The sequence below is a fragment of the Bos grunniens genome, chromosome 13 (genome assembly GCF_055505025.1).
Source record: "Bos grunniens cultivar Pamir isolate PY7600 chromosome 13, Bosgru_T2T1.0, whole genome shotgun sequence".
Lineage (NCBI taxonomy): Eukaryota > Metazoa > Chordata > Mammalia > Artiodactyla > Bovidae > Bos > Bos grunniens.
In genome coordinates, this window is record NC_141177.1 from 45,888,570 (window position 1) to 45,912,602 (window position 24,033).

Here is a 24,033-nt window from a genome sequence, read left to right on the forward strand (position 1 = left end):
ATACACACACAGTCTTTCACGATACCTCACAGCACACCTGATAGGAAATTAAAGTTCACAGAGGTTTACTTGGTGAGTCTAAGGTTGCACGTCTGTGAGCCGGGAAGCCGGGAGTCACACTCAGGGTTCACTCAGTTTCCACACTGGCCCTGGGGGTGTGCTGGCCGCTCCGCCAGTGTCAGCCCCATGCCCTGCCTGGCCCTGTTCTGTATGGGTGGCGGGCAATCTGGGGAGAACTGGCTGACACCCACTGGGGTCTCCTCCCTGGTAAACTACTTGCCTTCAAGTCTTTGTTTCAGTCTGCCTCTGAGAAAACCCCCACCACAGACGGAGGCCCTCTCTGGATTTTACAGAGCCGCCAGCCTTTGCTTCACCCCATCAGCTTCGGCAGAGCGGGCTTGGGAACAAAGCGGGAGATGCTCGGCTTCACCTGTCCCACACCCTGAAAGCTGCGATCTCGGTCACACCTGCCTGTCCTTGAACAAAATTCTCCCTCTATTCTGCAGGCCTGGGAGGACCCCAGGCTTGGACCTGCACCGTGAACACGTGATCATTGCTGCAGGGGACCACCCAGCACAAAGACAGTGACCCCCGCTGCCTGCCCACCCCTCACCTGCCAGTCATGCCCCGGGCCTATGTCATTACGGACCACAGGCTCCTCTGAAGAACCTGTGTCTGGTTTCTCTTCCTCGGGGTTCACCCACAGTGGGTCCAATGTATGGCCATCTGATTGAGTTGGAGCCCATATCCAGACTGTTTCTCCAGAGAGGCTGGGTAAAGGAACACTGATTTCAGCTTGGTCTGAAATAGGGACTTGGCCAAGACTCCTTTCGTGTTGTTACTATTGAGATGAAGAGAGAGAATTTATTTATTTGGAATAGTGAGCATTTACCAGGGAGAGTGGATCCTCAGGTTAAATTCAATCACAGAACAACAGAGCAACAGTGAAAGTAGCTGCTGTCATTTCTTGCTCCTAAGACTCAACAGATTCAGGGTGGAGTTGTTGAATTAAATTAACACTAGTGACTTACATTTGTATATTCATTTGCAGTTTTCAGAGGATTCAAATTCTCAGTTTAAATGGAAAGAATGCTGGACGACCAGCCTACCTTGAGTCTTGTCTTTTAATATGCAGAATAGACAAGCTTTGATAATAATTCTGCTCTGGGAAATGTTTTTCTTGGCTTGATTATGAAGAAGTTTTTGTCCTTTTGTCTAAGAGCCTCTGATACGGGCTTTTACTTCTCACTGAGCACGTTTCTGTTTATTTTAACCTTTAATAAGTTGCCAAGTCACCGTCCCTCAGACAGATGTTGCCAGGACCCAGCCTGTCGTTTCCACACCCTTGATGGGCTCCAGCTGCCTGTTCCCACTTCTGTTTGTGGAGGGCTCTTCTTGAGATGTTGGGGAGGGCAGAGGTGCTGGGGTCTTAATGTCCCCTGGGAGAAGCCCTCAGCAGTGACTGATGGGAGCTGCAGTATAAACACCCCAGCTTCCAGGTGTCCCATCCCATGTGGGAGAACTCTGGTGCCCAGCATGTGCTCACAGATGCCCCAGTGGGATTAAGTTCCGGCTGGTTTGCCATGGTGACTTGCTTGAAATGCACCTCCTGCCGCTGCCTTCCCTCTCCCATCTCATTCCGTCTGCCTCTCATCTTGCTTCCTAAGGTCACCTCCCAAATAAAACACTTGCCCTCAAACCCTTGTCTCAGGTCTGCTTTGGCCGGAACCCAAACGTCGACTTTTCCAAAGTTAGTACATTTCTCTAGAAGAGCACTGGCTAGCTCTTGAATCCAAGCCATTAAGTCACCTAACAAGGTGTGAAGCTGCCTGTTAATCCTTTGCTCAAACAATTTTTGAGTTTATCACCATCCACTGACTTCACTGCCCTCTTGGGCAGGTCTACTCCACTTGCCATCCTCATTCTGTTAATTGTAATGTAAAATTTTTAATTAAAAATAAAGAAGATAAATCTGGCAGCTTTAAAGTTGCTTTAAAGTAGCTTTAAAGTTGTCACTCTCAACTCTACCCAGGGTGAAGGAGACGCATGACTGGTGAAAACTAGCTGGTTCAAGTTTTCCGCTGAGGAGTTAAGGATGGGCTATTTGGGTGTTCAGTTTTCTCACTTCTACCAAAGACAGAGGACATTTTCAAAGGCATAGTATAGTTAGACATACTCACTTCATAAAGTTAAAAGCGTTTTGGTGAGTGCTGAAGACATGGACCCTTCCTCTGGTTGGAAGTTGTTGAATCATGCGGTTCTGTCCAGAGCTCACAGTTTCCATTTGGGTCTTAGATGTCATCTAGTTTAAGTCATTTCTTCAACAACCCTGCCAAATGGCCATCAATGCTCTTCATGAACATTCTCAGGTAAGGAGAGCTCATTACTTCCTGGGAGAGCTAATGCTTTTTATTTATTCCTTAATCATTAGTTTTTGCTTTAACTGAACTAAAATCCTCCTGCAGTAGTCACTCATTGGTGGGAATTTCCATGGGAGAAACTACTGAACAGGTTGAATGCCTCATCCATTCTAGAGAACTGGAAATATTTGAAAACGTATTTAATGTGCTTCTTAAGTTGTGTGTGTGTGTATGTGTTTTCCCAATTCTTTTCACTCTCCTTAGCCTGTTGTGGTTTGGAGACCCTCAACCACCCTTGTCACCATCTGTTACTACCTCTCTAAGAATGAGATGCCCATTGGAGGCAACCTAGTTGTCCAATTATTGGGGATGGCAGGGTTTAAGTAAATTATCACATGAGGCAATACTGTATAGCTTCTATAATCAGGCTTTGAAGATTATTTGATAATATAAAAATATCATGACATAACACATGGAAGGGGGGATACTGTATATGCAACAAGAGCCCAGTTTTATTAGAAATATACACATAGAAATGAAGTCCAAAATATGTCAAAATGTTAAGAATGGTGATATAGCTAGTTCTGAATCTGTTTTATGTTTTTCCGCATTTTCTATAGAGGACATTTTTTTTTTTAATTTATAAACATTTGTTTTGGAAAGAAACAAAGGAAAGAAAAGGAAAAAAGAAAATGGCACTCAAAGAACTCATAGACTTTTCAGATGTGTTCTGATATTGCAGATTTGAGGGGAGCTGACACCCTTCAATGTGTATCTTTCACTTTCCTGATTCAGATGAGGGTTTTTGGCAGGTGAATGACACTGTCCACTGGCATTATACCTACCATTCACCAGAGCCTCGGAAGAATTTTTTTCCCACTTGAATTACTGTCTCTTTTTAATCTGCTGACTGGTGTTGAATTACTATCTCTTTTTTGTCTGCTGACTGGTGTTGGGAACAGCTGTCACAGAAACACCTGGGCTGGGCAGGGGTGGCCAGGTCAATCTCCAGTAAGGGCAGTAAGTAGCCTTAGAAAGAGAGAGGCATGTGCTGCCCACTGTCCAGCCTGACTGGCAGCCACCCCACAGTGATGCTCTACAGGTTGCAAGAGGAATTCATTCAGGGAGGAAACTAGAAGTGCCTCAGTTGCAAGGGCAGCCCTGAGGCCGAACCTCCGCCTGCAACTGGTTTCCCTACCATTTCTCTGCAAGGAAGGGCTTCCAAGATCAGAACCTGGGAGAAAACGAGGCACATGCATCTCCCCACCTCTTCTTGGCAAACTCTCCATGGTTCTGCATTTCTGAGGGAGGCAGGGCTTTGGAGTAATCCAGGTGGCAAAAGTGGTAAGGAATCTGCCTGTCAATGCTGGAGATGCAAGAGATGTCTCCATCCCTGGGTGGGGAAGATCCCCTGGAGGAAGAAATGGCAACCCACTCCAGTATTCTTGCCTGGAAAAGTCCATGGACTGAGGAGTCTGGCGGACTACAGTCCATGGAGTCGAGAAGAGCTGGACATGTGAATGCACACACGGGGCTTTCAAGGAGACAGACAAGGCCCTGCGTAGGGCGGTCCCTCTAAGGAAGCAGAGGAACAGCCAGGCAGTGGCTCCATGTGCCAGCAGGGAGGCCTGAGAGGACGAGCACCTGCTGTCCTTAGACTCTGCAGATGGCTGGGAGTCTGAATCTATTGAAACAGCTCCTAGACTGTTCTTTCCTTTTTTTGGTCTATTTTTTAAAGTCTTTACTGAATTTGTTACATTATTGTTTCTGTTTTACCTTTCGGTTTTTTGACCCCAAGGCACGTGGAGTCTTAGCTCTCTGACCAGGGAATCGAACCTACACCCCTCGTGTTGGAAGGTGAAGTCTTTGCAACTGGACCACCAGGGAAGTCCAAGTTCTTTATTGCCTGATCTAGCAGAGTGGATTCTCATTCATCCAGTGAGATTTGGATTGATGCCTGTTGTTTCTCTCTGGAGGCACATTGGCTGGACAACGCCAATGATTAATTTAACTTTTTTTTTTTCCATTAAAAAAGATGCTCAGCCCAATGTACACTCTTCTAGGTTTATAAGACCCATGAGATCAATAGAAACCCAGCATGTCTGTGTTCTGCTTCCTAATTTCCTGTCCACCACACGCATGTAAAATCTCCCTTCTTGTTTTGCAGTGTGGACACTCACACGTTCCAGGAAGAACGTGGATCCCCAAATACTTCTTGTTAATCATCTTTCCTCTATTTAAATCTATATTCTCTAAATATATGAGTCTTTTCAGCAAACAAAATACTAAAAAAAAAGTACCTAGATCTGGAAGTTGTAGGAGAAATATAGCTTAGTAATAGTTTGGGTTATTTTGAGTGACTACACTGATGCTTTAATGGTATACTCCCTGGGGTTATAGTAAACTGATCACTTAAGTTTAAAGGGTTTGCAGATCTTATCAGGAATCAGTAGGTGACTTGCTGGATCAAAAGTCAGAGCCCAGACATTTACTGTGATTCCCTGTTAATATTTCTCCTCTGTCAAGGGAAGCAATATGCCATATTTGAATTTGTGGGGAAAGTTATCAGGACAAAGATAATCTTAAGAAGGTGGCATGCTTGCTCTCATAAAGCTGTGGGTTTTGTGCAAGTTGCTGCCCTTTGGGCTTTTTGCCATAGGTTTTGTCCAGCAAGAACCCAAATGGCTCATTTCCACCCTCCAGTCAATGTCCTCAGCTGGAGCTGATTTTAAACTTTGCCAAGGCTCTGTCCCTGCTCCCTTTACCTTTTCTTTCTTGACACTTTGTCCTTTCAGACCTCAGTTCCTTCTTTTTCTCTCCGAAGTCACTCACCTTTGCCTGGTCCAGGCCCCACGCCTCGTCTGTCTTTGACACGAGCTGCAGCTTCCATAAGATGGGCCATCTGGTATGCGTGCATGTGCAGGGTACCTGTGTGCCCTGGGTGTGGCCTATGTGCAGGCAGATGTGTGTGTGTGCGTGTGTCCTCCCACCACCAGGGGCACCAGAGCATTTAGGACACGCGCGATTCCCCACACAGGGCAGCTTACACTTACGTAGTTTGAGGCCAGGTCCGGGTGGAGGTAGTCAATTCCTGTGAAAAGACAAGAGCACAGGAACAGAGGGTTAATACCTGCCACGCGTCCTCAGGAGACCTGCTCAAGAAGTCACCTTCTGTGTGGGCATCAGAAGATGGGGAGGGGGGTGAGCACTGGGCCCCCGCCTCAGGTACCCCTGGGGGAGGGCACTGCCCACCCCCACACCCCAGATGCAGAGCCAGTGGCCACCAGATGTGTCAGAGGAGTGAAGCCAGTTACAGCTCAGGGCCCTAGCATAACACTTCTGACACATATGTCAGCTTAGTGGCCCCAAGATGGACGTCTCATCAGAGAAGTGATCTAAGAGAGATTTGTGGAAGTGCTGACATTTCTAAAGCATCAGCTGGCATTTCTTCTGAAGTGAAGCCTGCCCTGGGGAGGAAAAGCGATGATTATTTAACAGGGCTCAGACAGCAGTGGATTAGGAGAGCATTGCCAGGCACGGAAATAACAAGAGAAACATGGCTTGGCGAGAAAAGCCATTAGGCAAAGGGCAAGTGGCTTCCTGGAGGTGTCCCAGGTGGGAACTGGTTCTTGTTTTTGCAGAAAGCTTTCCAGGGGGCCTGAGACCATGAATCTTCTGGTGGGAGTCCTGTGCTTTCTCCCGCATGCGGCCTATCTTGTCCAGGGTCATTGCAACAGTAGGATTATGGTCCCTGATGCTGCTGGGATCCATCAACATGTAGATCTCAGAGAGCACTGAGGAACTTCAAAGGGCAAACTGCAAAGCTCTCATCCAGGTCTGTAGTATCTAATCACTGAAAAGCAGCAACAACATCAGAGCATCCAGCCCTCTCAGAAATTGGCTGGGTTCCTGCGCTACCTAGTATGGTTATGAGTGTAGTCTTTGGAGTCAAAGACCAGAGTTTTAATCCCAACCATGCTGCTGACTGGCTGAGTGACTTCAGGCAAGGTACTTGGCTTCTCTGTGCTTGCATTCTTCTCAACCTGGTAGGGGTGAAAACAGTGTGGTCTTATTCCAGAGGCGTCAGTAACTCTATTGGGTTGCAATATTTGCAAGCCAGAGGCATCATTAAGTCTTGATCATGATTAAGTGTCAATCATCTTTGCTGCATGCATAACAAGGCCGGGCCACATTGTAGCTTTGTCCTGCAAAAAAGAACTTGCATCCAAATATTGTATTTTTAAAAGGAAGTTTTCCTTTTTTTTTTCTGGTTGCACAAGTAATTCCTGGACTGGGAGTCACTGATCTACTGATGTTTTCACATCAGAAGCAACTGCTGATGTTACTCTGCTTTCTACAGTTTGGGAGACGATAGCCAGGCCCTTCTCTTTCACCTCCTTTACCCTGCTCCCCAAAACTGCAGGAAGATGGGGGAGGAAGATAAAAAGGCTAATATTTTTAAAGTTTAAGACCCTTGTTCTCAACCCTGATTCAGAGATGTCAGTGTAGGCTGTGGGATGGAGCTGGGGATAAGCACAGGCTTCCAGATCCAGTTCTATCCGGGCTCAGGCACCGAAATGTTTGTGTGACTCTGGCCGCATAGATTCTCTGAGTCTCAGCTTCCTCATCTTTGAAACGGAAGTACTGTTCTCCTCGAAAAGCAGTTTTCGAGGTCGGAGCCAGTTCACTGAAAGTGTTTAGCTTGCAGTAAACATGTAACCAATTATATTCCTTGCATCCTCATCAGTACTTTCATTGACCACATTACTAGAGTTTTGTGGATGGTGCAGAAAGAAGAAATAATTCAAAAAGTCTACAGGCTTTATTTTCTTGAGCTCCAAAATCACTGCAGACAGTGACTGCAGCCATGAAATGAAAAGATGCTTTCTCCTTGGGAGAAAAGCTATGACAAACCTAGACAGCATATTAAAAAGCAGAGACATCACTTTGCTGACAAAGGTCCATCTAGTCAAAGCTATGGTTTTTGCAGTAGTCATGAATGGATGTGAGAGTTGGACTATAATGCCAAAGAATTGATACTTTTGAACTGTGGTGTTAGAGGAGACTCTTGAGAGTCCCTTGGACGGCAAGGAGATCAAATCAGTCAATCCTAAAGGAAATCAGTCCTGAATATTTATTGAAAGGACTGACGCTGAAGCTGCAGTTCCAATATTTTGGCCACCTGAGGCAAAGAGCTGACTCATTAGAAAGGACCTTGATGCTGGGAAAGACTGAGGGCAGGAAGAGAAACGGGTGGCAGAGGATGAGTTGGTTGGATGGCATCACCGACTCCATGGACATGAATGTAAGCAAACTCTGGGAGATAGTGAAGGACAGGGAAGCCTGGTGTGCTGTAGTCCATGGGATCACAAAAGTCCAACATGACTGAGCGACTGAACAACAGCAGCAACTTGGTTTTAGAGTGTTGTGTTGAAATTAAATTGTCCTATATGTTTGTTGAAATTGGTAACATTTTGTGCACTCGTTGTTAGGCAAAACATGTTACAAACAGATAAGTTTAAAAGAAAAGATACACACACATGCAGAGAATAAGTTTCTTTTTTCCCTAACAGTTAATTTTTAAAATATGGCTTCCTGTTCTGATGATTCAAGTTACTTAGGAGAGGAATTTTCTAAGATGTGATAGTCTCATCTCTGTGATGGGAAAAGCCCAGAGATAATTTGAAGACCGAAGGAAATCAGAATTAAAACAAGATAAATTTAGCCTAATTAAAATAAAGTATCTTTAATTAGGTTAAGTGGAAGACTGAATGTTAAGTTAGAACAGACACAGACTTTGGTCTGAGGAAGATTATTGACAGATGGATTAAGGATGACAGACATGATCCAGAAAAATAATAATGAACTAAGCATGAAAACGATAACCTGGTAATTAAATAGTATTTCAATGTTTTGGTATATTTGATTATCTTTTGAGGCGGAAGACACTGAATACATCTTCTTAATCAGCTTATTTATTTTTCAATTCTTGTATTATTAATGGATTCATTCTTGTTTTCATTCACAGGTTTATGTTCAGCAATGAATGCCAGGTGCTACGCAGGTCTTGGAAAAACAGACTATTTAGACACAGAACCTGAGCTGAACAGCCACCTAAGGCTTGCAGTCTACAGGGGGCGCTGACTCATCACCAGACCATCATGATGCAATATGGTGCGCAAATGACAAATACTTGGTTATACTTTAGTTCATAAATCACTGGTATCCTGTCATTAGTTTGAAAGTCTTCTCTACAACAGTCCAAATCCTCAGGAATTGCTGGCAGTTCTGGAGCCCTCAGGGAATCAACAAGGGGCTGCATGTACATATCCTTAGTTACAATGTTAACAGTTCAGTTGAGACTTTGGAGGTTTTGTAAGAGCAAAACCACTTGCCTGTGACCCCTTTTAAGGGTGCTGCTCTGATCCCCCAGATGCTTGGTGATGAAATGGTGATTCCAGTATAATCTAGGCAGGTTCCCCCCAAACCTACATGCATCTTTCTCCTAGGTGAGCTGGCCTCAACCGTGGTGCTTTCTGAGCCAAAGCATCAGGAAGGAAAAACAGGTAAGCTGCCCACAATGGCATGAGTGTGTGCGTACACATATACACATACACTCACTCTTGTGAGAGCTCCTTTTTTTCCCTGTGAAAGCCCTTGGCCACTGGAGAAAGCTTTTGCCTCCACTTCAAAACATCTCACACCTCAGAAAGCACTGGGCATTGTTTTCATGTCGATATTTAATTGAGCCCACACAAAGACATGCTGATTTTAAGCACGCTGTCTGTCCTTGTTTCCCATCAATCCTGCTTCAAAGGCTTGCTTTAGAGAACATCATATTCTTTGAGGATCTTGAGAAGAGAAAGGCTCCATTGCTTCATTTCTGTACAGACTTTATATGTAATTGGACCAGTACTGCCCAGCGGAGCTTTTATGGAGGATCCAGACGGCTGATGAGAGGTGAAAGTGCATCCCCAATGAGAAGCCTGCAGGGTAGAGGTACTCCAGAATCTCGGCAGAGCCAATGGCACATGTTAGAAAAACAGCAGTTCATCAAACCCTTTGGCTTTCATATCATGATATATAAAAAATAAAGCTCCGCTAAATCTTTGTCGGGCAGGCATGTGGGATAGAATTAACATTACAGGGGGGCAAGAATAGTAAACTGTGATCAGTTTGCTTTACCAGGGCTCATTCTGAAAGCAGCAATAAAATCAAAATGCTTTTGGGGATCTAGAGCCACACTGCCTACTGGAACTTTCTGTGATGATAGAAATGAAGTGGAATTGAATTGCCACTAGCCCCATGTGGTTATTGAGACCTTGAAATTAAGTGAATGTGACTGAGGAATTGAATTTTTAATTGTATTTAAAACTGTATTTAAAACTCTAATTAAAACTTAAATGTAAATAGCCACATATGGCTAGTGGCTACTACATTGAACAGTGTGGATCTAGAGACATAGGTGGTAAATATAAACAGTTTAGAAGCTGTTTCAAGGTGAGATACAAGCAGTGTTTGTTGCTGCTGTTGTTGAGTCGCTAAATCCTGTCTGGCTCTTTTGTGACCTGCATGGACTGTAGCCTGCCAGGCTCCTCTATCTGTGGGATTTCCCAGGCAAGAATGCTGGAGTGGGTTGCCATTTCCTTCCCCAGGAGATCTTCCCAACCCAGGGATCGAACCCACGTCTCTTGCATTGGCAGGTGGATTCTTTACCACTGAGCCACCAGGGGAAGTCCAGTGGCCCCAGTGAGAAATTATAATTCAGTGGTTGTCAACTTTCATTTGTTCATTAAAAAAATTTAAACTTATTAATTCAGTACATATTGGTGAAGGGCTTGAGGATCACTGATGTGAGGAGGCTGAGGATGTCGGCACAGTATACATGACCATGCCCAGCCTCTGGCCCTCCTACCTCTGACTCCCAAACGATGGATCTTTTCCGTTCCAAAGACATGCAAAAGACACACTTGGTTCCAGATGAATGAAGCTTTTGGAATACTCACCATCGTCCATAATTCCAATGGTAACACCTTTCCCTGTGTATCCCAGCTCCCAGGCTTCTGCCACATTCAAGTCGAGACCGGGAGTACCATCAGCTTGCCCGGTATTGATCTGGTTCAGGAATGCCAAAGCAGAGGCTCTTATTAGTTTGGTGTAGATGGTAAAGTACCAGATGGTAAGTATTTGCTTGACACACTCTGCAGCCACCTGATATTTCAGGGCCAGATCAGAGGTCACGTCTTCCATGAAACAGGACTTAGGGGTGTTCCCTCCATCTACCTCTTCTAGTCTGCTCCTTCTGTTTTTTGATACACAGAACACCGGTATTTTCTGTCTCATGGAAATATTCAAATGCAATTTCTGTCTCCCTACCTCATTACTGGATCATCATCTTTAAACTCCTGAGGACCAACATTGCAAGAAACCCTCCCCAGTTTAGAATTAAGTGCTCACAACTCTTGTAGCTCTGTATTTATTCCTCACTTTCAGAATTTAGTTCGTATTGTTTTGCTTTATTCTGATTGAATAATTTCCTCACTAAATAATAATATCCTTTGCAAGAGGGAGCATGCTCTATTTACCTTTTAAGTTCAATATCCCCACACCAAGTCTCACTTAAAATTATTTGTTGAACTGAATTAAAGAGAGCTGCCTCACCTTTAGTGCAAGTTCTAATATAAGAAATAAAAAAAGCCTTCCCCCTTAAAAAAATCAAAAAAGAAAGAAAAGGAAAAAAGAAAAATTCCATACAAATATGTTCACTACCCTCTTCTTATGCATTTTTGTCCTGCGGAGATTCTCTCAAAGATAAATCATTAAAAAAAAAAATAGGGAAGTTAGAGCTGGTGTTGACTGATGCCCACAGTGACAAGTAGCTGGTATGATGCTGCTGAAACATGTAAATATCATTCAGTTCAGTTCAGTTCAGTTCAGTCGCTCAGTCGTGTCTGACTCTTTGCGACCCTATGAATCGCAGCACGCCAGGCCTCCCTGTCCATCACCAACTCCCGGAGTTCACTCAAACTCATGTCCATTGAGTCGGTGATGCCTTCCGGCCATCTCATCCTCTGTCGTCCTCTTCTTCTCCTGCCCCCAATCCCTCCCAGCATCAGAGTCTTTTCCAATGAGTCAACTCTTATTAGCGCTCTTTATAGAAATGACTACTCTTCTCCTAAGCACATGTGAAGATGACACCTCATGCCCTGGAAGTTAGAACCATGTGACTGGTTTTGGCCAATGGAATGTGAGTTTATATGCCATTCATCACATCCAGGCAGAAGCTTTAAGAGCCAGCGCGTGATTTGCTTTTCTCCCGCCATTGAGTTGCTCCTGTAACCAGGGATTGGGATGCAGCTAAGATGAAGCCTGGGTACCTAAGGGATTTCAAAGTGTTGGATGCATAACGTGAGTGAGAAACAAGCTTTGATGTTATTATTCCACTCTGATTTGTGGGTTGTTTGTTATTGTAAGATACCTAGGCAATCCTAACACACATAAACTCATTCAGTTACCCAGACTGGATTTATAGAATTCCCTGCCCTGAAGCCTAGAGCATAGTCCAGCTCTGAAACTCCAAGGGAAAAATTGTGATGCATTCCTACAATGGGCTGTTTATAAATTACAAACATTTACAAATTAGTCACCCCTTCCATTCCATATACTCTGTGGTTTGGGTTGGTTTGGAGGCACATGAGCCCGTCTCTTTTAAACATAACCCAACCCACCCAAATAGGTTGTGAAAATATATTCGTTTCACCAGACAGACTAGGATTCTGTGCCTTGAATCCTACATCAGTTAAGCTCTACTGAATTGACTGCCTTTATTGTAGGAAGCACCAATAGGTGGTACTCCTGCGACTTTAGTCTCTGAGTTCTCTTGCTTGTCCCTTGTGAAGTCACCCCACTCTTTTCTCTTACACCTGTGGCCCCATCCTTGCCTCCCAGTCCTCTACCTTTTGAGGCCCTGGTTACTCCTCCCAGAACTTGGACTTGACTTTCACATGTTTCTGCAAGTCTTCACTTATACACTGGTCTGGGAGAAACCAAGCAGCTCTTGGTAGTTGCTTTGAACCCAGAAGGTTATGGCTGTTTAGCAGTTCCAGAAAGAAAGCCGATTAGAGAATGAGATGTGTGGAAGGTGATGCAAAATCAATACTGATCAGAGGGGACAGAAAAGTTCCCCCAAGCTGGTGCTGGCTAGCATCCCACAGACTAATGAGGAAATAGAAATGCATCTTTTGTCTGAAGTCCCAGGATGGGAACCATTATGAAGGGGACCGAGATGCTTACCAGGTACCATTGCTTCGTGAAAAGAGGGTCATTCACGTTGATGTCGATCTCGTTGATGTCTCTGTACCCTCGCTTTTTCCGGTTGAATCCTTCCTGCTGCAAGGCCCTCTTTACCTGGAATGACAATGCCTGAGTGTTACCTGACTATTGGCCGAACACCCCTCTTCTAGAATTCATTTCCACAAATTCAAATTCCGTTTGTATATAATGTTTTTTTTTTTTTTTCATTCCCTCAGTAGAAGCTGAGCTCATCTCATGAACACTCTTATTTTCTGATTATTTCCTAAGATAATTTACTATTGTTTGCTTTGAACAAAAAGGCCATGGGGATGGCCTTCAGTGAGTTTTGTGAGAATAAGAATTAGGTGCAGATAAGGTGGTATGGGGCATTAGGTGAAATAAAACAATGAAACACTTGCATTAAGGGAATGAATGTGATTTCAGAGAGGGAGGGGGTGGACCCATCACAGCCTAGTTTTCTGGAGGCACCATAATGAAGAGGAAAAGTTAAAATTTTACAGACATTTTACCTCCTGCTCCTTCTGCCTCTGTAACCCAGCTTGCTCCTTACAAAGTCTGGATCACATAGGTCTCAGAAAGTGGGGACTCAGAATACTAGGAACTGGAGCTTATCTCACTCACCCTTGTCCTGCTCTTTGCAATCGCCCTAGCCCCTGCAAACCTGCTTAATCATGCCTGTCTGTGTATAGAAAGCTCCGTAACCCCTTTGTTCGGGGCTCAGAGCTTGGAGTGTTAACTCTTCCGGAAGCCCGCCAGCGTACTAAACCTGACTATCCAACTCTCCGAGTGTGGTGCTTGGTTTCTCCAGTACTGGTTTCCGCAACAACAGTAGCCACTTTTATTGACAGTCCTGTACTATCACATTTGGGAATCAGCCAAAACGAAACATCAAAACAAGAAAAAAAGAAAAACCTGCCCGACAAGCCAGTAAGTCCACAACAAAGTTCTAGAAGGTGAGTGAGGGAACCTCAAAGATTAATTGGTGCTCTCTTTGCAATGATGACACTTCATCTGGGGACAGTCAGATTGAACCCCAAGCCCTTGGATGGAAATGAAACTTAGGAGCTGAATGAGGAGGCTCCTGGCAACAGCTGGGCTTTGTCCCAAAAGGGAAGCTTTCTTTCCACTTGGGCAAAAACGAACTCATCATGCAGTAGCTGTAGCTGAACATCTACCTGCTCCAGGACTATGCAAATGGGTAAAAGGGTATGTTCTGGATGCTGTTAATTTTTTACAATTATATTTTGTTGCCAAAGGTTCATTTCTCCTTCTGCCATGTTCCCCAGTATATTGGGGGGATGACCTCAAGCCCACTGGGTTCTGTGTTTGTGGGAGTGAAATTCCAGGCACCAACCTCTTGTAAAGGAACTGAAGCCTCTCTGCCTCAGAGGGTGTCTCTCTTCCAGGGTCTGCATCATGGGGAAATGGTGTGAGGGCAGAAAGGACCCTTGGAGGGTGTTTATCTCAGAAGCTCACTCACCAGACCCCACCCCCTAAAGGATCCTTGCCACTGTTGGCCACAGCCCAGCCTGGAGCCCCCCAGGACCAATCCTTCAGCCTCCCACAGACCGTGAGCTCCGCACCACTTTCCAACAGATTCACTTTCACTTACATGATCCAGAATCAATTTCTGTTGCCTACACCGTATGAACTCAGATACAGGATGAGGGAAAACAGAAGACTCCACGTTAGGAGTGAAGCTGGAAGGGGGTGAATAGAGAGACCATAGGCGTGACTGAAAACCCTCCCCTTCCTTGCTGCCCTGGGAGGTGAGGGAGGCTGCGGCTGAGCAGTTCCTCACTTTCCTGCTCCACACGTGGACACAGGAAGGCCCGGGCTTATTCGCCAGAAAAATTCTCAATTCTGCAAGAAACTGTCCATGTAGAGAAGTAGTGGGTGTGCCATTTGCTCTGTGACTTCTTTTTGGGGAGTGGGGAGTCCAACAAGAGACACTCCCTGTGATACAGTTAACCCCTACCCCTTGAAAGTAAGGTGAAAGTGTTTGTCACTCAGTTGTATCCAACTCATTGTGACCCCACAGACTGTAGCCCGCCAGGCTCCTCTGTCCATGGGATTCTCCAGGCTAGAATAGAGGAGCAGATTGCCATTTCCTACTCCAAGCAATCTCCCCCACCCAGGGATTGAACCTGCATCTCTTTACCACTGAAACTCTGGGAAGCCCTTATTTACTACCTCAAGCTTCAATTCTATTTAGATTCTTCACAGATTGGGCACTCCAAACCTGAATTTCTTTGTCCTGACAATTCTTCACAAATTTATTGTTTCTTTGTCTAAAAAAAGCTGCCTGCTTTGGCCACTTCTCAGGTCCTGTGGATTCTATGAGACCTCCATGTGCATGAGTTAAATTTTGTTTCTTTTTCTTCCGTTAATCTGTCTCAAGTCCGTTTTAGTATTAGGCCAGCCATGGGAACCTGTGAGTAGCACAAGGGAGGTTTCTTCCTCCCCTACACTCTCAACCTGTAAAGAGCCACCAGATGCCCCCTCTCAAAGCTTCTGGTTACTGGAATTTCCAGTACAGGAACTGGAGCTTGCCTGCCCACCCTGAGTGCCCATCTACCCATTTTGGTTCCACACCCAAGTCTTCACCTGCTCTGCTCTCAGATGGGGACCTTGCCTGGCCTCCCCTGGTTGGCGGTGGCCCCATCGTATAGACTTATGTTGGAAAACTCTGCAGGTTGTTCCCAGAAGCATGAGAACAGGAAGACTATCTCAGATTCCATCTTTTCGAATAACAGTAGAGGAATGGCTGTCACAACGTCACTTCAAACTCAGACCAAGTGCATTCAGATGAAAAGGCTGTCTAACTTCATTTCCATAAAATTAATTTTTAATTTCATAAATTAGTTTTTAATGGAGACCAGCGATGCTTTGGAATGCCATGCTTACTGGACAGCATCCTCCTTGTAACTCAGAAGCGCCACAGTATGACTTGAGAGGTCTATAGTTTTGCACCTTATGTTATCAAAAACCAAGAATCCTAAGATTGCAGAGTGCTTTCTGAATCATGTCCTCAGTGAAGATCACAGTTAGAGTTCCAAGAGGGATGAACACCTTTAAGACATATATTTTCACTTATTACACAAAAAACTAGATAACAGCGTTTCCCCTACAATGGTACCATATACTGCCATCAGTCACTTTTGTGTTTTGGTTCTTGTTCAATCCTAACTTGCATTTAAACCTAATTTTTACATAATAGTAATCACATCATTGATAAAATTGAGCACTCTTTCTTTGTTGAGTATCTGACCATAAGAATTTTAATACATTGCTACATAGCTCTCATCTTTCAATTTTTAATGGCTTCCTAAACATTCCATAGGGGAATGTACCATAACTTATACAACGAGTTCCCTCTTAGTGGTCATTTAATTGTTTTCTATTATAAGTGAAATTGCCATGAGCAGAGAGATGAGGTTATAAACTATTTTTAAAGACCTCTGGGGAAGGTTTCAGTGTTACAATTCTATGTGTGATAAAGCTCTTAATGTCAGAGAAGTATTTCCTAGCATCTATAATCTTCCCTCACATTATAACTAAAAGACCAGTTTTATTCTCTTTTCTTCCTCCTATGAACTGTAACCTTTCACAGATGATTCCTTTCATTACCACTTAGATGTAGGACCAATGACACGCATAAAACTTAACCATGGCTTCTCGCCTTTTCAAAAAAAAAAAAAAATATATATATATATATATAAAACATACAGTTAGCTTCGGTATTTAGTTTTAGAATGCTCCCCCAAGTTGGTTCATTGACTTAAACATTTATACAAATAAAAAAATATGAGAAAGCAGGTGTATGTGTTACTGGCTATTATTTTATTACAAATGAACAGATGGATATTCTACGATTCAGGTTCAGGTTTTAAACCTTAATTGGAAACATGTACAAACACAGATTTTGCTGGAACAACTCCACCTACTGCCTTCCCTTCCTTGTGTCTCCCCTCAATGAAGAGATTTTCAGTCCACAAACATTTTTGTGAATCTACAATATGCTAGTTACAGACGGTACTAGGGTGAGGCAGACATCCCTGCATGTTGGCATACTCTTTTACAAGTTGCATTAACAAGGTACTTTCACTACATTTAATCTTCCCTGGTGGCTCAGATGGCAAAGAATCTGCCTGTTATGCAGGAGACCAGGGTTTGATCCCTGGGTAGGAAAGACCTCTTGGAGAAGGGATGGCAAACCACTTTGGTATTCTTGCCTGGAGAATCCCATGGAGAAAGGAGTCTGGTGGGCTACAGTCCATGGGGTTGTAAAGAGTCCGACACAACTGAGCAACTAACACTTTCAGTTTCAAAGGAACTTGAGGAAACAAAGGTTCAGAGACCATTGGCCAAAAATTGAAAACATGGCAGTCACCCAAGTTGATCAGTTCTAAATGCTGTGAACTTTCCGCTAAAGCACACAGCCTCTCCCTGAGGCATGGAACATAGTCGACCTTCACCGAGTATAACTTCCTAAGGATCGGGGCGGGGATCACTTCCCTGCCGGGCTGATAATTAAATGGGCTTCCCTGGTGGCTCAGACGGTGAAGCGTCTGCCTGCACTGTGGAAGACCCAGGTTCAATCCCTGGGTCGGGAAGATCCCCTGGAGAAGGAAATGGCAATCCATTCCAGCACTCTTGCCTGGAAAATCCCATGGACGGAAGAGCCTGGTAGGCTACAGTCCCTGGGGTCGCAGAGAGTCAGACACGACTGACCTTCACCGCCTATAACTTCCTAAGGATCAGGGTGGGGATCACTTCCCTGCTGTGCTGATAATTAAATAGCTGATAATTAGCACTGACTGTGCTGGGCAAGGGAGAGGCCAGGAGAAAGGGGGCAATCTAGGAATCTGCCTCCAAAGAGTAGGAGAACATCTAGGCTTGCAGTGAGCCTGTGAAGAAAAACCATAAAACACGGAACTAACGTGGGGCTGAGGGCACTTGGTTTGTGATCTGTGATGCTATTGATTGTGTCACACTACGCTTTTCTGTGTCATGGGCATGCTCAGTTGCTCAGTTGTGTCCGACATGTTGTGACCCCATGGACCATAGCCCACCAGGCTCCTCTGTCCATGGGATTCTCCAGGCATGAATACTGGAGTGGGTTGCCATGCCCTCCTCCAGGGGAACTTCCCGACCCAGGAACTGAACTCAAGTCTCTGGTGTCTTCTGCACTGGCAGGCAGATTCTTTACCAATGAGCCTATTACAGGTTGACCTATGTCCCCTAGAAGACATGTTGAAGTTGTCATCCCTGGTAGCTCCGAAAGTGATCGAGTTTGGGGACGGGGCCATTGTAGATGTGATTAGTTCAAGTGAGGGCAGCCTGGGTCCTAATAGAGTACAGCTGGTGTCCTCATATGAAGAGGATGGAGACACACACACACACACACACACACACTGTGGTGATGTTTATGGACTATGTCATCAGGATAAACTCATCGCTGGGTAGGACTTTAAATTCTCATCAGGCAGTTACTGCCAAACGCCCCCCAGAAAGCTTATACTGAATTGCATGCTCACTGACAGTGCATGAGAGTGTGGGGAACCTGAGCATGTGTGGCCCTCAGACACCCTAACATGGCTATTCTGTTTTGGGGGCCTGGGGTGCCGCCTGGGAACCTGTTCTTGAAGAACTCCTAGAGGGCCACGCTGTGTGTCCTGGACTGAGGTCTCCGGGAGACTCCAAACTCCAAGATCCCCTCCTGATTCTCTGGTGCATCAGTGATGCAGGAAGCAGAGGTTCCGAGCCTGGATGAACAGAGCAGTAGACTCAGCCCTGGCCTCCATGTCTCTTGAACTTTCCAGGTGATTCCTAAGAGCCCGGGGCTTGAGCAGCTGTGTGCTAGACTCCTCTACCCCCCGCTTCTTGTCTCTTGACCCCGTTCTCACACATCACAGAGAAACGAAATCGAACTACGGATGAGAGAGGGACAAAGTGCATCTACACTAAGCAACTTCAAGGGTGTGCTCTCTGGAGGAGACCAAACCCAAACCCATAAGAACATACATTGTATTTGCTTACAAAAAATTAAATCTCTCCTTATTCATCTCAGGTTGCTTGCTGGGAGGCGGGAGAGGGGAGGCTGAGGACTTTCTTTTTCTGATAGGTTCAGACAAAACAAAAATAGCTGTTCCAGAAACATTGTGCCCAATCATCAGCTGATACAGGCTAGGTAATTTACTGTACAAATTAAGAGAGTTTTAATTTTTATTTTTAAGAGCTGTGTTCTTTGGACAATTTGCTGCATTCTGGATATTCTTCCCACTCCCCACCCCTTCCCAGCCTCTGGCCCCTGGCCTGATTATCTGTCATGACTCTCCTGGGGTGGGGAAAGGACCCTCCTTTCTGGTGCATGAGATACCAGAGCCATGCTGGGGGGCTGTCCTTTTAAGTTTTGAGCTGCTGGGGAGAATTGAAATGTATTGAGTTGGTCTTCATCTCATGGGAAGAACGATATAGCTTGACTTTTATTGAATATAAAACGTGGAAGAACAGGCTGTGTGGCATTGTGGACAAGAGCTGGTCTTTGGGACAGACAGGTGTGAATTAGAGACTCTGATATACCTACTGTTCACTATCATGAGATCTCAAGCAAGCTACAGAAAATATTTGAGGTGGACGTGAGACCTAGTACCCACTCACACTGATTGAGCTGACTGTGTGCCAGGAGGTGTTTCAGACCTTTACGTACATCATCTCAGATAATTTTCACAACAATCTTGGGGCAGAAGAGGGATTAGGAGTGAAGGCACGAAAAGTCATGCAGGGAGCCAAAGGAGGAGCCATGAGTCAGATCTGTTACAGGTTGAATTATGACCCCCTGAAAAAAGTCGCATGTCAGTGCTCTAACCCCCAGTGTGTCAGAATGTGATTGGGTTTTTTTTTTTTTTTGAGGCAATGTCTTAGATAATTCTGTTAAAATGAGGTCACTAAGGTGAGCCTTTATCCAGTATGGCTGGTGTCCTTTATAAGAAGAGGAAATCTGAACAAGGACCCATGGAGGAATGATACAAAGGGATAGGATGAAGATGGCCACCTCCAACTCTTTGCAACTCTATGGACTGTAGCTGCCTGGCTCCTCTGTCCATGGAATTCTCCACGCAAGAATACTGGAGTGGTTTGCCATTCCTTTCTCCCGGGCATCTTCCTGACCCAGGGGTCGAACCTAGGTCTCCCGCAATGAAAGCAGATTCTTTACCATGTGAGCCACCAGAGAAGCCCCTCAAAGCAGCTCAGCGTGTCTTTAATTCACTCTTCCTGCTCTTAGCTAGTGGAAGACAAATCAAGTTCAACATGGCGAGAGTAACCAGTTGAAGTCATTCTCATGGGTGTCTTAACTGCAGAAGACCCCCTGCAGGAAAAGCACATAACCACCTCTCTCCCGGTAAATTTCCAAGGCAGCATGTTAGCTCTGTGTTTGAACCAAGGAGCTGAAGACAGTTCATCAAACAAGAAACCCAGAAAGGCCATCACTGCTGGATGAGGTGGGAGATTAGGGAAGAGGGAGGCCACATAAACTCAGATATTCCAATTCATCGCTTTCCACCCATCATTGGCCTTAGCTGTCAAGATCTGGAGGCAGAGGACTGTGGAGGGAAGACTTGACCCACGGGTGTCCTTCACCCGAGGTGGGGGCAGGGAGCCGGCAGAGAACATTCAGAGAGTCTGGCGGCTTAATTTCCTCCTTGAGTAGGCAGGTATGACTTCTCTGCAAGTCCAATTATAGGCAAATCACAGGGCTTAACTTTTCAAAGAACAGGGAGTTAAGCCATAACGATGGTTGAATGCACGGTATTGATTTCCCTCATTTAGAGAGGTTTGCCCATCTTTCAAGAATGAAGGCGATCAATTGAGAAGAGAGGATACGGTTGTGTGCCTCCGGCCACAGTTCCAGTCACTGCCTCTCAGTGACAAGATATTAACAAATTGCTATCTATCATCTAAAGCTGTGTATACAAGATATACTTTGAGCTAAGTCAGTGTAATTAGGGAGGGATCAAAAGATGCTTCTAGCAGAGCCAAGGACAGAGACCAGAGATGGGAATGCCTGTAGGAGGTAAACTACAGCTGGAAGGTGTGTGTAACGTCTTGATCTCAATCTTCCTCTTGACGTTCTCTTTCCACAGAGAATGCCACAAGTTGGGTTTCGGGGATTTTATTACAAAAAATAACATTAAAAGATGGTAGGAGCTGTGCCAGGTGTTGGGGCAGGGCTGGTTAGACTGGGGTACACCTGAGAAGATGACTTTCTGAGGATGCCCGGAACCCCTAAATGCTGTCTGGGATCACAATGATGTGACCCTTTCAATGATGTTCTCCTGAGAAATGTGGAAAAGAAGCAAAGCAAGGCTCAGTGGCTTTAGCATATTAATAGTTTTTGGCTACACACATAATGACTTGATGCAGAGTCTGCTGGCCAGGTGGTCGGCTCTGATTCCCACTGCAGGAGGGCAGAAGGACCTCAGGCTAACACAGAAGGCTCCCAGGAGGTCATAAGCAGGGAGGAGGAGGAGTGAGGCGAAGGCTCTGCCCTGTCCACGCCAGCTGCGGCCCCTCCAAGTGTCCTCACACATGACTCGCCCACTCAGTGCTCCGTCTTCCTGGAAAGGTACAGAGGTAAGAAGTGAAGAGAAGCCAGCAGGGCCCACAGAGAAGGTGCTCGTGGCACCCAGCTGGGAGGGAGTGGCTGCAGCTGAACCTAGAACACACAGCTTCCAGAAACTTCCTCCCCTGCACAGCCTCCATAGTGATGATGGTACCTGGTCCACTTCTGCTAATGGGCCAAACAGAGGATGCTGGGTAGGATGTCCCTAGGATCCCTAGTCCCCGTTCTACACTTGACTGGGGGTTCAAGAGTGTGCTTCTGGAAGGAACAGGTGAATCTGACATCAGGTACAATGCAAGTCTCATGAATTATGTCTACTGCCGGTCGCCTCTTTAGGCAGAACTGCAGTGTCAGGGGCACCTGGCTTGGTCCTATGGGTTTGTTGCCTTCGCTTTGCTTCCATGATCACAGGGTACTGATGATATCCCAGCCCAGATGCTGCCCCACAAATGTGTGTGGGGAAAAAGAGGATGGGTGGGGAGGGTGGGTGGTTCGGTTCAAGTCATGGCTCTACCTGAGTGCGAAAGACCGTGCACTGTGGTGCAGTGAACCAGCCCTAGGACTCAGAACCGGAAAGAACGGGTTCAGTCCTGGTGGAAGGGGTTAGCTTCTTATTTAGGTGTTCTGAGTAGCTCCCTCAGGTCTCTGAGTCATGATTTCCTCATCTAGGTCAGGGGTGTTTTGTAAATAAAGTTTGTCAAATGCTGCTGTGCTCATTTGTTTATCTCCTGCCTCTGGCTTCCTTCACTGCAATGGCAGATTTGAGTGGTTGTAACTGAGGCCATGGGCTTCTCTGGTGGCTCAGATGGTAAAGAATCCACCTGCAATGCAGGAGTCCTAGCTTTGATCCCTGGGTCGGGAAGATTCCCTGGAGAAGGCAATGGCGATCCACTCCAATCTCCTTGCTTGGAGAATTCCATCGACAGACCATGGGGTGGCAAAGAGTTGGATATGACTGAGAGAGACTGAGCAAGTGCAAACAACTGAGGCCATGGGGCTCACAAGTCTGAAGTAGGTGCTCTCTGGCCCTTTACAGAAAGTTTGTGGACCCCTCAGTGTATAGCACCGAGATGGTAGAATTCTTGACCAGACAGGCTGATGGTGAGGATCATATGGAATGACCGTTCCTTGGTGGACACCATGTGGCACACGTTACATGTTCCTGTCTATCAGAGGATGGATAACGTGTCTATGGGATCCACCTCCTCTATGAGTGTGGAAGCAGGGGCAGAATTCTGAGCAGCGGTGCAAATGATGGGATGTGAGGGGCACAAAGAGAGCTTCCGGAGATGATTCAGATCACCTCCCCTGAACACGGGCACACTGACTGGGTTCCAGCCATGAAGAGTTAAGCCTTCAGCATCCAGATTATGTCTCTGCTTGAAAAGATTTGGAGAACAAGTCCTCTGGGGACGGCAACACATCCAGGTGTTACCACTTAGCAACACGTGTGCAGGAGCTCATTAGTGAGACGGCTTTTCTTGACGATGCTGATTGAGATTGGTGCAAGGAAGGAATGGGAGTTTATGGAAAAGGTCATTTTCAAATTCTCGGGCAGTTTCTTGCAAGTCGGGGAGAAGTGCTTACTGAAAGCAATAACAAAGGATGCAGGGCTTAGAACCGGGAGGCCCTGGAAGAGGGAGGATTAAGACAAAGGAGGTGAGAGGGCAGTGAAAACCCTCTAGACTTGTTTGCTTCCTGAGACATTCTTTACGCCTGGTATGTCTTCAGCGTGGAAGGATATGCTGACTGTTGATTGGCTATAATATAGGTTGCATTGTTTCTTTATACGTTTTCAGTTGGCGAACAAGCCAAAAAGTAGTCGGCTACAGAACATAAGTGGAGTCTTGAAAATTTACAATCTCCTTTTCTTAAACTCACACACACTGAAGTTTGGTTTTTGGGGGTTAGGACCATAGACCAATGAATTAAGGAACAGGGTTCAGTCCTGGCAAGGGGGGACTGAATATTCCATTTCTCCGTGGGTTCTTCCTAAAGGGCATGTATTTTTCATCTTCCTCAAAGGCTAACCTCTTTGTCAATAGCAATGCCCTGTCGGTTCTTTCCTCTTATCCATATTTCATTAATTGCCAGTGGAACAATCCCAGATTGAAAGAGTGGAAAAGGAGATGTGTGTAGAAATGACAACTGGCATATGTCTAAAATACACGGGGGCTGGTGACTGTGCATCCCCTGCACCAGGAGGCTGGAGAGTAATTCATATGTCAAGCCAAGCAGCCCACGAATGACGAAACACCAACAAAGAATAAAGGTCAGAGTGATCGATTCTTCTACTTAATGCACAGAGCACCCAGTGCGCGGCATTAACGAGCCCCAGCCCAGCAATGCAGAACAAATGAAGAAAGTCACGCACCGACTTTGCAGTTGTGCTCCTGGAAGGTACAGAAACCATCATGTGCTTAGATCTGCACTCTGAGAAATGCCAGGAGGGAACAGCCTCTCATTCTGAAGTCTCCTTTCCTATGCTTGCTCTAACACATCTCCAAACTCAGTAGCTTAAAGCAACATGAATTTATTTTCTTACAGTCCTGAAGGCTAGAAGTCTACAATTGAGCTGTGAGCAGGGCTGTATTCCTTCCAAAGGCCCCATTTCCTTGCCTTTTTTTGCTGCTACAGGCTGCATGCATTCATTGGTTCATGGTCCCCCTCCTCTAGGTCTTCCCTGGTGGCTCGGTGGTAAGGAATCCACCTGCCAGTGCTGGAGATATGGGT

The 24,033-nt window shown here is 45.5% G+C and overlaps 1 protein-coding gene across 1 annotated transcript in view; it reads right to left on the reverse strand.

The window, feature by feature from the left end:
• Positions 1 to 24,033, reverse strand: part of PCSK2 (proprotein convertase subtilisin/kexin type 2) — a 240,778-nt gene that overhangs the window by 96,155 nt on the left and 120,590 nt on the right. The window contains exons 3-5 of the mRNA XM_086333839.1: positions 12,654 to 12,767; positions 10,367 to 10,475; positions 5,414 to 5,451 (exon numbers count right to left, since the gene is read on the reverse strand). Coding sequence (XP_086189965.1) covers positions 5,414 to 5,451; positions 10,367 to 10,475; positions 12,654 to 12,767 — 261 coding nt within the window. The remainder of the gene's footprint in view (positions 1 to 5,413; positions 5,452 to 10,366; positions 10,476 to 12,653; positions 12,768 to 24,033) is intronic.